Below are 15230 nucleotides of genomic sequence, written 5' to 3' on the forward strand. Positions count from 1 at the left end.
CTCTCAGGCCAGAAGACCGTGGGGCTGAGCAGCTCCACTGCCCACTCGGGCAAGGCGTCCTCCAACTCAGGCCTGCGTGTACGTTTCACGATAGCCTCCTGCTCCTTCTTGCTGGGAATGTTCTCCCAGTAATCCATTTCTTTCATAATGGACCACAATAAATCCTCCAACTCACGGCAAAATTGAGCGTCCGCTGGGTCCAATGTTGGTGCTATCATTCAGTTAGGGTTGAGGGTGCAGGCAGACAGGTAGGACCCAGACGCAGACGGTTTACGGAGAACGGCACTTTATTTATGCCTAAAGGCTAAGGCAAGGAACCAGGGAACTCAGGAGGACAACAGGGAACAGGGAACACGCAGGACGAACAACCACAATGATAGCACAAGGAACAAAGGAAAGACAAGGGCTTAAGTAACAAACACAACGAGGAACAGCTGAGACACATTAGGGGAGGGAACAGTAATCAACACAGGAGGGAAACACAGGGAAACACACCAAAACACGACGGACCATGACACAGGGAGAGCTGCTTTTAGCTCATATGCTGTTAAATTTCGAACTGCTTACCTGAGTACACAAAAACTGCTCAAACAAAAAGCTGTTTTAAAAGCAGGCTAAAGACACACCTCTTCTCCCTCGCCTATGCCTAGGTCTTTCCATCCCAACATTCCTTTAGAGCTCTCCCCTCACTCATCTATGCAAACACTTTTTCTGCTTTTAGGGATTTTATGTTTTCATGGTTTTTATGGTCTTATTATTAAACATTTTTGTTTCGCCTCAGCTTTTATTGAAATATACATCTAAAACTCTAACTTTGTACTATTTTCTTTTTTTTAACGTACACTTTTAGAGTATAAATGCGCTTTCCTATTTTTTTCATTTTTCATTTTTGCATGTGAAGCACTTTGAATTGCCCTGGTACGAAAATGTGCTATATAAAAAATTGTGCCTTGCCTTGCCTTGCCTTGTAAACAACATTTTGAAAGGACAGAGCGTGTGATTGAGTGAGTGCAGTGCAGTGGTGTGTCCATTTTGGAAGATTGCTGTGGATCTTTAAAGCTCGGTTGTATAGCCGTGCGATGGGTTCAGTAACTTCCTTGGTGGTGAGAGACCATATTGGTAAACAGTAGTAGTTTAGAGTAGTTACACACTTGTGGGAGATCCTCAATGTATAAAAGAAAAAAGCAAAGGCCCAAGGAAACTTCGTTGTGGAACACCCATGTCACACCCTTAGGGCTGAGGTGTTGCATGGTAAATTTTGACAACTTGTGATCTGTCTGATATCATAGCGATCAGGAAAACACTTTGCGAGCACGAGAACTAATACAGCCTTTGTGCGCTTGGGGGTGTCAGTTGCATGCTGCTTCACTTTACGTGGGCACTTTAATGGATGTAAATCTGTTCAATGTCTTCTGATATTGAACCTTGTTGTATAAGTGTTTGACCATTAGTAAAACTGACCTGAGAGTTTCCAGTGTACAGTGTGGACTCCCCAGTCCAGCAGAGAGCAGCTTCACTCCTGAATCCTGCAGATCATTGGTACTCAGGTCCAGCTCTCTCAGACTAGAGGAGTTGGAGCTGAGAACTGAGGCCAGAGCTTCACAGCATATCTCTGACAGACGGCAGGCAATCAGCCTGCACACACAATAAAGAGAACAGGTTAGGAACTGTGATTAAAATAACTTACATTTTCACCTTATTACATAATGAAGAAATTGTTGTTATTCAATATTGGGTGTAAAATGTATAACTATATGAAAGTTGTCGTAAAGGGGCGGCAGTAGCTCAGGAGGTAGAGCGGGTTAGCTGGTAACCTGAAGGTTGCCGGTTCAATCCCCGGCTCCTCCTAGCTGAGATTTGAGGTGTGCTTGAGCAAGGCACCTAACCCTAACTGCTCCCGACGAGCTGGCTGTCGCCTTGCATGGCTGACTCCGCCGTCGGTGTGTGAATGTGTGCGTGAATGTGAGGCAAATATTGTAAAGCGCTATGGGTGGCCAATGGTTAGAAAAGCGCTGTATAAATGCGGTCCATTAACAATTGTTTTGCAGTGTTTGGAAATCGTTTTGTATATTAATATTATTTTTTGTTGCAGTATTATGTATATTATGTATTGTATTGTAATACATGTTATTAGTTTATCTAAAGCAATGTTTTGCATATAATTCGAGGTTTTATTCCAATATTATGAATATTGTGTTTTTAGGTGAATAAATATCATAGCGATCAGGCAAACACTTTGCGAGCACGAGAAGACAGCATTTGAGCGCTAGGGGGTGTCAGTTGCGTGCTGCTTCACTTTACGTGTGCACTTTTATGTTTGTAAATCTGTTAAATGTCTTCTGATATTGAACCTTGTGGTGTAACTGTTTGACCATTGGGTAAAACTGACCTGAGAGTTTCCAGTGTACAGTGTGGACTCCCCAGTCCAGCAGAGAGCAGCTTCACTCCTGAATCCTGCAGATCATTGGTACTCAGGTCCAGCTCTCTCAGACTAGAGGAGTTGGAGCTGAGAACTGAGGCCAGAGCTTCACAGCATATCACTGACAGACGGCAGGCATTCAGCCTTCACACAAAATAAAGAGAAGATGTCAGGAACTGTGATTAAAATAACATACATCTTTAAGCTATTCAATAATGAAGGAATGTTATTAGTTTAACAAAAAAAACGGAATAATTTGATGTATAAATGAATACTTCTATATTCTATTGTACTGAATATTCTCTTATGTGTACTTTAATATATTACACGTAAATAGGACACATGCAGAGATGTTTTGTATATTATTATAACTAGTATGTTTATTCTGTTATGAGCAGAATAGTAATACATGTTGTAATGAACCCACAGAGATCTTTTTCAGATTATTTTAACTTTATATTCCAGTTGTATTTATATTGTGTAGTGTGGGTAGTAATACATGTTATTAGTGAACCTACAGAGATGTTTTGGAGGCTTTGACCACTGGCAGCAGCCTCAGAAGACCATCTTCTGAAGCAGAGTATTCCTTCAGGTCAAACACGTCCAGCTCCTCTTCTGATGTCAGTAAGATGAAGACCAGAGCTGACCACTGAGCAGGGGAGAGAGATTCTCCGGAGAGACTTCCTGATGTCAGATACTGTTGGATATCCTTCACTACAGAACAGTCGTTCAGCTCATTCAGACAGTGGAACAGATTGATGCTTCTCTCTGGAGATAGATCACCTTTTATCTTCTTCTTGATGTAAGACGCTGTTCCCTTATTGGTCTGTGATCTTTTTTTCTGTTCCAGCAGACCTCGTAGGACAATCTGATTGGTCTCCAGAGAGAGGCCCAGGAGGAAGCGGAGGAACAAGTCCAGGTGTCCGTTCTCACTCTGTAAAGCCTTGTCCACAGCACTCTGGTAGAGGAGGAGTTTATCTTTCCTTGAGGTTGGTGGTTCTTCTGAGAGCAGATTGACACCAGTATCGATGAAGGACTGAAAGACATAAAGGGCAGCCAGGAATTCCTGGATGCTCAGATGGACAAAGCAGAACACCTTGTCCTGGTACAGCCCACACTCCTCTTTAAAGATCTGGGTGAACACTCCTGAGTACACTGAGGCTGCTCTGATATCGATGTCACTCTCTGCCATATCTGCCTCGTAGAAGATTAGGTTCCCTTTCTCCAGCTGATTAAAAGCAAGTTTTCCTAGAGAAACAATGATCTCCCTGCTCTCTGAGCTCCAGTCTGGATCTGTTTCAGCCCTCCCATGGTACTTCCTGCCCCCCTGTATGGACTGAACCCTCAGGAAGTGGCTGTACATCTGAGTCACGGTCTTGGGCATCTCTTCGATCTGGGATTTTTTGAAGATGTCCTCCAGAACTGAAGCAGTGATCCAACAGAAGACTGGGATGTGACACATGATGTGGAGGCTTCGTGATTTCTTGACGTGGGAGATGATTTTGCTGGCCAGTGTCTCCTCTCTGAATCTCTTCCTGAAGTACTCCTCCTTCTGTTGGTCGGTGAACCCCCTCACCTCTGTCACCATGTCAACACACTCAGCAGGGATCTGATTGGCTGCCGCAGGACGTGTGGTTATCCAAATGCGAGCGGAGGGAAGCAGGTCGCCCCTGATGAGGTTTGTCAGCAGCATGTCCACTGAGGTTGATTTTGTGACATCATTCCATATCTGGTTGTTCAGGAAGTCCAGAGGAAGTCGACACTCATCCAGACCATCCAAGATGAAGACAACTTGGAACCGGTCGAATCTGCAGATTCCTGCTTCTTTGGTCTCAATAAAGAGGTGATGAAGAAGTTCCACCAAGCTAAACTCTTTCCCTTTCAGTAAATTCAGCTCTCTGAAAGTGAGGAGAAATGTGAAGTGTATGTCCTGGTTGGCTTTGCCTTCAGCCCAGTCCAGAGTGAACTTGTGTGTTAAGACGGTTTTACCAATACCGGCCACTCCAGTTGTCATCATTGTTCTTATTGGTTGATCGTGCCCAGGTAAGGGTTTAAAGATGTCCTCACATCTGATTGGTCTTTCTTCCTTGGCTGGTTTCCTGGAAGTGGTTTCAATCAGTCTGATCTCATGTTCCTTGTTGACCTCTCCACTGCCTCTCTCTGTGATGAAGATCTCTGTGTAGAAGTCATTCAGACCTGTTCGCTCTCCTGCTTTAGGGAGTCCCTCAGACACACACTTGAACTTCTTCTTCAAATGAGACTTGATTTTGTGTTGGCACTCGACAGCAGCAGATCCTAAATGAGAATGAAGAGAAGACATCAGATAGTGGAGGGAGACATCAGTTGAACCATGTTAATATATCCTGTAAAATGAACGATTTCATGATATTTAGTGACTTAATTACTTGTGGTACAAGAAGCTGGCCATGAAAAATTAATAACCAAAATGTTTGGTTATTTCCACAGTAATACGATCGATCTATTGATATTGATAATGATAGTGAATCAGTGGAAAGTGACTTCACATGCTAATATAACAAGATATTGCTGCATCTCTTCCACTGAGTTATTCTGCTGTTGATTTGCAATTTATTGTTTAACATTCTTTAACCTGATGGACCCACAATAACCCTTATTATCTGGATCAAACTATTTAACCTGAAACCCCCACATTAACCTTTCATATCTGGATCAAAACATTTAACCTGAAACCCCCACAATAACCCAATATATCTGGATCAAACCATTTAACCTGATACCTCCAAAATAACCCTACATATCTGGATCAATCCATTTAACCTGATCGACCCACAATAACCCTACATATCTGGATCAAACCATTTAACCTGATACCCCCACAATAAGCCTACATATCTGGATCAAACCACTTAACCTGATACCCCCACAATAACCCTACATATCTGGATCAATCCATTTAACCTGATCGACCCACAATAACCGTTCATATCTGGATCAAACCACTAAACCCCCAAGAAGAAAGATCTCTCCACAATGATGAATTACAAATGAAAATACATTTTCATTCTGTCTTCAAGATAAGAGCCTCTTACCGCCCCACAGTGTGTCGGCAAGTTCCTCCTGGTTCATCTCCATCAGGCAGAGCTTTGTGATGTTCACCACTCCCTGTATGGCGCGCCTCCTCTGCTCCTCCTTCTCACCATCTAGCTCCTCCTCCTCCCTCTGACTCTCTGAGCATTGTGGGTAATCTGGGAAGAGATCCCTCCAGAGCTTCTTCAGCTCCTTGTCGAGGAAAGCGTGTGCGTTCTCCTCAGCCCTCTGGAACAGAACAAACATCAAGGAGAACTTTACTCTGAACTCACTGCCGACATCAGAAGCATCTGTCCTGGATTCACATCAGCTGGTCTAAAGAGGGAAGCCTGGAGACTATGAGCTCCCCAAGAGATGCTTTCTGATGTTCATGTAGAGCTGAAGTCAAACTTCTTGGTGGACATTTACACACCTTGATCAGCTCTGTTTGAGGCTGCTGTACAGACTGAGCACTGGTAACCTTTGACCTCTTCTGGTGTGGCCTGTGAGGAACACACACACACACACACACACACACACACACACACACACACACACACACACACACACACACACACACACACACACACACACACACACACACTATTGTTTTTTCCTGATCTGTAAACATCAGTATCAGCAGTCTGAACAACCAACTTGTCTCTTTTATCGTCTGTTTGAAACTCCTACCTCTCCTCTCTGGAGGGGCGTCCATCTTTAAAGCACTCAGGTAGATCCATAGACCAGTCACTCTTCATGGAGACACAGCTGGGTCCAGGGGAGTCTGCTCTCCCCTGCCTCCTTCTGATAAACAAACACCATCTGGAGGTTAGGATTTGTGGATATCGTTTCATTTGATCATTTCCTTGGTCCTCTGTACTTGGTCCCCTACTTTTCATCATCTACATCCTTCCACTCGGTCAAATCCTCCGCCAACATGGCCTCCATTTTCCCTGTTACGCTGATGACACTCAGATCTACCTCTCCACCAACACCACCTCTGCAGCCACCCATTGCACCCTCGCCACATGCCTCACTGAGGCCAAAACTTGGATGAAACACAACTTCCTCAAACTAAATTGCAATAAATCATAAATCCTCATCATTGGCCCAAACTCCCTCACCCGCCCCACCCAGGACTTCTCACTTAATATTGATGGTTCCATTGTCACCCCCTCTACTCACATCCACAACTTAGGTATCATCCTTCACCCCACCCTCTCATTCTCCCCCCATATGAACCAGATTACCAAAGCAGCCTTCTTCCACCTCAGGAACATCACTCGTCTCCGTCCCTCCCTGTCACTCTCAGCCGCCGAAACTCTGGTCCACGCATTCATTTCATCCCGCCTTGATTACTGTAACTCCATCCTATACGGCTCATCAAAACACATCCTTAATAAACTGCAATATGTTCAAACCTTTGCAGCCCGGATACTCACATCCACCCACCGCTCAGACCACACCCCTTTCCTCCAAGACCTCCACTGGCTTCCCGTCAAATACCGGATTGATTTCAAAATACTACTCATCCCCTTCAAAGCCCTCAACAACCTGGCACCCCCCTCCCTCTCTGACCTCCTCCACCGCCATACCCCTACCCATTGTCTCAGGTCCGCCGATGCCAACCTCCTGCACCTCATCAGGACCGACCTCCGGTCCTGGGGAGACAGAGCCTTTGCTGCAGCCGCCCCCGCCCTCTGGAAAGCCCTCCCCATCACATCCGCAATGCCAACACGCTTTCATCTTTCAAACTGCCCTTAAAACACACCTTTCACCCCTTGTTGTTTACCTTTAAACTTTGGTTTTGTTCAGCTTCTTTTTTGTTTCTTATGAATTAGCTTATGAAGCGATTGTGAAGCGTCTTTGAGCACTGGGAAAAGAACGACATAAATGGGATCTATTATTATTATTATTTATTGCAGGGCTTCTAAACTATTTTTTCATGACCTTTAATTTTAATATTCTTTCTCAGCTTTTTTAAATGGAAATTTAAGGGGGGGGGGGGGGGGGGGTGGGGGAAAGAAAAAGTTATTCCGGCAGTATTTTGGTTTTTTTTGCCTATACACATACCCAAATGGAAAAGCTTATAACACAGTAAGTCCTAGATGGATGTATGATACTTCATTTGAAAGCTGACAAGCTCTAGTTTCTGTAGATATGTATTTGGCATGTATCATACACACAACCTAAATGACATCAGTTCAGACATGGCTCAAAGCAATTTTTTTTGTCTTCGAAAATAATAGGTCATAATTGAACTACAATAACTAGGATGTGCTTTATATGTAAGGCATATGGAAATATGCCAAATACCTTCTACATCATGCCAACTACACCTGGAAGAAATTTTGGAGTTCTAGGCCTAAACCTTGGGGAGTTAATGGAGTTTTTATGGTGTGTTGTCACTGGCGGCACAAACCTCTCCAAAATGTCTCCAAATGGCCAAATTGTGCCAAATGCATTTACTCTACTTCTGTGACACTGGAAACATTACTGAAGCATTTTGGTGACTATAAAACCTTTCTCCGTGATTCAAAACATAATTTTTTCACACATTCATATTGAGATATTGGCCATATCATGAAAATATGACAAGAACTAAATATGAACAATATATGCGCAAAATATGCGCAAAGTGAGTTGTCTGCCGTGTTGACGCAGCTTTATATCTCGGCTCATACGTATCACAGCTGGACACGCCTAGCAGCGTTGGAAAGGTAAACTCATTGGCTAGAAGCCCAAGTGATTGGCATATCAATAGCCAATACGCTGTCCCTATACTAAAGCCGCGAAACAAAGTAAACAAAGCCCATTGGCCCTTCGAACTGGGAGCGCTCCATCTACTTCACGGGCTGTACCGGAGTGAAAACTGAACAGAAAAAGACGGGGACACTTTTTGAAAAACCATTTGGATGCTTTTGATCAGTGGATTCTCACGGACAATTGGAATATAAATAATTGAGGAATGGACACATATTACGGTTCTCAGATTGCTTCAAAGGTAGGGAGTCACTCTGTTTTCTGGCATTTCCGGTTTACCATGCTGGTTAATATCAATATTTATGGTTTTGTGCTCATGATTTATAAAAAAAAACAACCGGATGAATAAATTGTGGAGATTCTACCCTTTCTAACGATGTATAGAATGTCTGTAATGATGAAAGTTGAAGCGGGTTATGTCGCTGCGTAGTGGAAACATGTCGTCAACAAACACAAATCGCCCACCGGTGGGCGAATGGGTCTTAAGAGGTTAAGCAGTTACATGCTGACATAAAAACACACTAAGTATCCTTCACACTGTGCATAGAGTGTTGATTCACAATGCGTTTAGCTAACATAGAAAATAGAGCAGTCAGTTTCTACATTTCTACCCAGACCTGTGTTATTCCTCACACATAATTTGTTTCAACAAATCCCTTCACCTCCAAAGATAAATTCAAACTGATTCAATAAATGGGGCTGTTTGAAAGCCATTGAACCTTTAAATATTAAACCTGTTTAGTCTGCTACAAGTCGTCTTCACATTAATTTTATTCATACGATTGCTGGGTCCAGGGGATTCTGCCCTCTGCTGCTGCTCTGGGCTTCAACACACACACTTTTATTTTTAGAAAAAGTTGTGTTAGTTTTGAGCCACTCCAGTCTGTTTCAAACTCCTACCTCTCGTCTCTGGAGGGGCGACCATCTTTAAATTGAGGAGGATAATCCATAGAGCGGTCAATCTTCATGGAGACACAGCTGGGTCCAGGGGAGTCTGCTCTCTGCTGCTGCTCTGGGCTTCAACACACACACACACACACACACACACACACACACACACACACACACACACACACACACACACACACACACACACACACACACACACACACACACACACACACACACACACACACAGCTGTTACTCAGACTAATGATGGAGTCATGATGTATCACTGCTGAGCTCTGAGATGGAAAACAGTCACAGACAGAGAGATCCTCTTCTTACCTCTCAGGGGCGGATCTACTGGGGTGGCATGGGGTGGCAACTGCCACCCTAAAAAAAGCCTTGCCACCTAATGCAGGACAATTTGATCAGGAATGACAGAAACTGGATCTCTCTTTAGTTTTCGTTTATTCTCTCTTTACATCATGACACTGGGTCGCATATCATGAACAATCAACAATCAAACAATTTACAAGGTCCCTATATAACCTTACCCCCCGCTAATCAATTAATTCACGATTGTCTGTGTGTGACATGACGTCACCACTAAGGTGCGCTTGTTTTTAGCACCTTTAAAGCTGCAACAGACTCCCGGCCAATGAGACTCTTCTGGTTCTCATTACACATCAAGTTCAAGGGGATACAGTAATTGTACTGGTCTTCTGATTAGGTTCCTTGAAGGTAGCATAACAAGGCAAGAGCGTACCTTTCCATCTCTTCCGATATAAACTTCTTTGATTCTTCCCATTTTCCAAAGATGTTTGGGCAGTTTGTCTTCATTCACTAGGATAACGTCTCCGAGCTTTAACTCTGTGCATCTGTTTACATGAGATGAGCAATGTGCAGATCGTAGCTCCAGGAGATATTCCTTTTTCCAGCGGGTCCAATATGTATTGATCAGGCGCTGTCTGTATTTCCAGCTTTTGTTTAACTGACGTTGGTCTGTGTTGGGGGCCGCTGCGGTTACGTTGCCAGCGGATGGGAGCGCTGTTAGACGCTGACCAATTAGAAAATGGGATGGCGTTAGAGGGACAGGCTCTTCGCTGCTGGTGTGGGTGAAAGTGATGGGACGGGAATTAACAACTGCTTCCACTTCTATCAGAATGGTTTCGATTTCTTCATATTTCAGACATGATTTTCCCAGAACTTTACGTAGGCACGTCTTCACCGACCTCACCATTCTCTCCCACATTCCACCTCACCAAGCAGCTCTTTCTGCTATAAACTTCCAGATTATTCTTTTTTCAGCAAAGAATTCCTGTAGTTCTTTAGATGACAGGGAATCCCACAATGCTGTTAACTCCTTGTTGGCTCGTTTAAACGTTTTAGCATTGTCTGAATATATTGTGGCACATAGTCCTCTGCGTGCCACAAAACGTCTGAACGCCAGCAGGAACTTTTCCGTAGTCAAATCAGTCACCAACTCTAAATGAATGGCTCTGGTGACTGCACAGGTGAAAAGAGCAATATAACATTTTCCTTGATTCTTACTGTACATAGGTCCAGCAAAATCCACTCCCGTGATCTCAAACGGAGGCGCTTCTTCAATGCGCTGCGCAGGTAAAGGCGCTGAAATCTGCTGGGCTGGTTTGGCTTTATATTTACGACAGATAAGACGAGCGTGTACAACTCTTTTCGTTAGTTGTCTTCCTTTCATTATCCAGAATCTTTCTCTCGCTTGGTTTAGCGTGTCTTGGAGACCAGAATGCAACACTTGCTGGTGACATTTCTTACAATCAGCTCAGAAAACATGTAATTTGCAGGGAGGATGCAGGGATGCTTTTGAGGGATGCAAACTTCAATCCTGTCATCTGTAACCTGCCTCCCACTCTTAGTATTCCACTGTCATCCAGAAAGGGACTTAGAGACTTAATTTTGGGCTGAAAGTTAACTTCTTTACCTCTTTTCAGTTGATTGATTTCTTCGTAGAAACTTTGATTCTGCGTTAATCGGATCCAATAAAGCTCTGCTTCAGCGATTTCTCCAGCTGTTAATGTTCCGGTGCTTTTTGCCTTTTCTCTGGCGTTGTTTATGAATCGTCGGACCCAGGCAGTAATCCGCAGCATTCGGCTGAGGTCACTGTGGTTCTTTATTTCGAGTATTTCCATTTCCTTTGAACCTTTGGAATTTAACAAACTGGTAATTTCCACAACTGCCATATTTTCTTTTACAGCGTCATCATTTTCGTTTGGTTCAATATCATTGTCACGGTAATTTACATCTCTTTGCTTAAGCCACTCTGGGCCCGTCCACCACAGAGTGTTGTCTAGCAATTGGTTCACACTTATGCCCCTTGTGGCGCTATCGGCAGGATTTTCTTTCCCTTTACAAAAGCTCCACTGCTCAGGTTCTGTGAGACTCTGGATCTCTCGGACTCTGTTTTCCACAAAGGGTTTCCATTGTTTTGCTGAACTTTTTATCCAGTGCAAAGTTATCATAGAATCACTCCACAGTTTCACTTGATTCTTTTCCATTTCAAGGTGCGCAAGACGATTTTTAAATTCCGCCACACATTTTTTAAAAGTGTCTCAAAAAGAGGGCATATCCGGGCAAAAGAGGACGTCTGGTTACCCTACGTACGGGAAACCCATTTGATTCCTAGCTGTAACACTGTTAAATAGCGGCCCAAATTGGTGAGCGCTATCCTGGTAATTTCTCTGCGTGAGAAATACGAAGTGTGGTGGCGTGTGAGCGTGTGCATGGGTTGAATTGCGTGTGTCTCACGCCGAATGCGTGAGACTCGAGAGCCCTGTTACTGGTATATTATCCCGGATGCCGGACAGTCGCAGTTCAGCAAAAGAGGCGTAGAAGAAGAAGGGGGCCGGATGTTGAATGGTTGTGGAACTGCACAGCGCCGTGTAACAAATGTATTAAATATGCAAATTTGATCGGACCTTACTGGAAAGTATTACCCGACACAGTGGCGGGTGAAGTGACACAATTCACCCGCCACCTTACAAATCCACCAGCAAATGGCGGGTGGCGGGCATTCATTTCCATCCCTGACGCACACACACACACGCACACACACACACTTACATTTTTGCCTGACTTGGAAACATCAGTGCCAGTAAAGTCTGATAACAAGAACCAGGATTTATGGACGTTTGATAGAAGCTGTATCTTAATGATCTTTGTTATTCCTCACCTCTTCTCAATAGACTGATTTCCATCTTTAAACGTAGCAGGAGGATCCATAGACCAGCCACTCTTCATAGAGACACTGCTGGAACCAGGGGAGTCTGCTCTCTGCTGCTGCTGGACTCTTCTAGAAAACAAGAACCAGGATTTAAGGATGTTTAATAGAAGCTGTACTTTTATAATACAGTATATGATGAATCCTCACCTCTTCTCGATGGACTGATTTCCATCTTTAAAGGTAACAGGAGGTCTCATAGACCGGTCACTCTTCATGGAGACACAGCTGGGTCCAGGGGGGTCTGCTCTCTGCTGCTGGACTCTTTTAGAAAACAAGAAACAGGATTTCTGGAAGTTTGATAGAAACTGTACTATATAATCTCTAGGGCTGTCAAGTTCTGGTCGGTTGGTTGACTGGTTAATCGATATGCACTTGTTGGACCAAATACTCTTTGGTCGGACAATGGCTGGTGTTCCTTTCATAAGAACAAGAGCTTCTTAATCCATTATTTTAGGATTGGGAGGGACAAATGCAGACCAATGTGTTTTATATTTGAGTGACGGGCTATATTGTGTTAGAAATAACATTAATTATGAATAAAAATAAGGTTGTAGGCTCCATAGTTTCTGTTTTAATAATCAGATGGTTTAATAAACTATAAGACTTTGTGGAAGACGCCAGGGAGGAGTGAGGGGAGTGGTAGGTCTGGCAACCTGCTGGCTCCACCCCCAAGCCATATATGGACTTCCTCCCTTTAACGAGGCGAGCCTGGGGATCATTAAGCTTAAAGGAGGTAGCAAACGACAGACAGGGGAGGTTGGAGTTGGAAGAGGAGCTAGGGCTAGCAGAGGACAGGCAGGATCTGTGTGATCGCCTAGAAGCACGGAACGCCCTGAGAGAGAGAGACAGGTGGAAGGTGTTGGACGGACTGGAACACATAGGAGGTGGATGACCCTTTTCCCACCCTGGTTTTCATTTACTCGGTAAATAAACCATTCTGCACTGGAACTGCTGTGTGTTGTGTCATAATATCTGTTCAACTTGGTAGCGTGGAAACCCCACACCCACTGGCCCGCTACAACTTATACGACAAGAGGTCAAGCCCCTGGGTTTCTCAACGTTGAACTGGCCCATAAGGAAGACCGCTAGTCCTAACTTACTGAACCTTTACTCCGCTACTAACTCATCGATCTGGCAGCATTCGGTTAAAAAGGACGACAAAAAAGCATGCAAAGTGTAGCGTAAGTTTGTGGGCAGATCAGCTAAAATGGTAAGCTATGAGTACTTTTTTCTTAATATGTCTGATCAGTGGCGGTTTTAGGCACGGGCGAACCAGGCAGCCCACCCGGGGTGCCATATTTGTGGGGGGCGCCAAATCACATGGGGGGCGCCACGAGCAGTAAAAAAATAAAAATAAAACGCGCTGTGTAGCGGTTTAGTACATAGCGCGTTGTGTGGGGAATTGGTGTTTTGGCGCCCCCTCTGGCTGCAGGCGCACCTGCTCGTTGAGACGGTGCCGTGCACGGACGGAATGAAACTCCCACTGACCCTACAAGTCCGTAGGGATACAAACCCCTCCGATCTTCGGTTGTGTCGTCTATAAACGACGCTGCCCGACGCTCCGTGGCTCGTCCGCTGTCTGCTTCATATTGAAGCTCTGCCCTAACTGAGTCGACTCGGACCGAGAGGGGGTCTGAAACCCACTGACCATCTCCAAACAGCCCTTATGTGATATTGAGGCTAGCAGGTAGAGTACAACGCACTGTGGTAGATTCTGTTCATCTAGAGATAACGTGCACATTATTTTATAATCATCTTTTTACCATCGACCAATCGATTGGTCAGAGAGTTGGTTGGATTTAAGAATACAGCCCAAATCATCAGCTCTAATCATTTCTTACCTTTTCTCAACAGACTCATTTCCATCTTTAAAGCTATTAGGATGTTCCATAGACCAGCCACTCTTCATGGAGTCACAGCTGGGTCCAGGGGAGTCTGCTCTTTCCTGCTTCTCTGGGCTTCAACAAACACACACACACACACACACACACACACACACACACACACACACACACACACACACACACACCTTTTACTCAGACTAATGATGGAGTCATGATGCATCACTGCTGAGCTCTGAGATGGACAACCGTCACAGACAGAGAGATCCTCTTCTTACCTCTTAGCTTTGCTCCGGCGGCCATGTTCCCCAGACAGAGCGGTCTTAGAGGTAGGACCCCCCTCCTCCCTCTCCTCATCCATAGTAGACTGGAGAAAATACGTTCCGTCCCATACGGTAAAAAGTTATAAAAGTATAAATGTAAGGGAAGAAACTGAGGTTAAAGTGTTTTTGAAACTCATTAATCATGTGAAAGGTTTTCAAAGAGGAGGAAGAAAGGCTCCTCGCTGCGACGGACAGTTCAGATGAGGAAGTAACTTAGCTGAACCGCCCCTCTCAGCGCATGTCACATGTATTCTGGGAAAACGGGTAGCGGGCGTGTGCACACACACACACACACACACACACATACACATACACATACACACACACACACACACACACACACACACACACACACACACACACAAACACTCACACCGAACTGTTGGAACGGGAAGTACTTGAGGAACTGAGAGAGAGAGAGCAAGAGAGAGAGAGAGAGAGAGTGTGAGAGAGTTTTCACTAAAGGTCTAAGATTAAATGATGCAAATAAAATAATAAAATGAATTGCTATCTATTGTTATATATATATCGTGGATATTTTTTAAACACATTTTTATACAAATCTATGTATTCTATCAAATTTATGAACCAGCAGTTGAGTGAGTGGTCTAGCATTTGCCCTGTAGAGCGGATGTTTCGAGTTCAACGACGTACGTCGTTGAATTCTGTATTGTATTGTGTTGTAATGTAT

General features: G+C 44.2%; 1 protein-coding gene and 1 long non-coding RNA gene across 2 annotated transcripts in view; both read right to left on the reverse strand.

Moving 5' to 3' along the window:
• Positions 1-5542, reverse strand: part of LOC115544303 (NLR family CARD domain-containing protein 3-like) — a 31009-nt gene extending 25467 nt beyond the window's left edge. Inside the window, exons 1-2 of the mRNA XM_030357213.1 lie at positions 5491-5542; positions 2938-4714 (exon numbers count right to left, since the gene is read on the reverse strand). Coding sequence (XP_030213073.1) covers positions 2938-4714; positions 5491-5533 — 1820 coding nt within the window. The 5' untranslated portion in view covers positions 5534-5542. The remainder of the gene's footprint in view (positions 1-2937; positions 4715-5490) is intronic.
• A 7037-nt stretch (positions 5543-12579) lies between these two features.
• Positions 12580-14763, reverse strand: LOC115548146 (uncharacterized). The gene is made up of 3 exons (XR_003977536.1): positions 14495-14763; positions 14217-14333; positions 12580-12636 (listed from the first exon to the last, which is right to left on the reverse strand). It is a non-coding gene; the product is annotated as an uncharacterized LOC115548146 (long non-coding RNA).
• Positions 14764-15230: the final 467 nt, after the last annotated feature.

This window comes from Gadus morhua, chromosome 1 (genome assembly GCF_902167405.1).
Source record: "Gadus morhua chromosome 1, gadMor3.0, whole genome shotgun sequence".
Taxonomy (NCBI): domain Eukaryota; kingdom Metazoa; phylum Chordata; class Actinopteri; order Gadiformes; family Gadidae; genus Gadus; species Gadus morhua.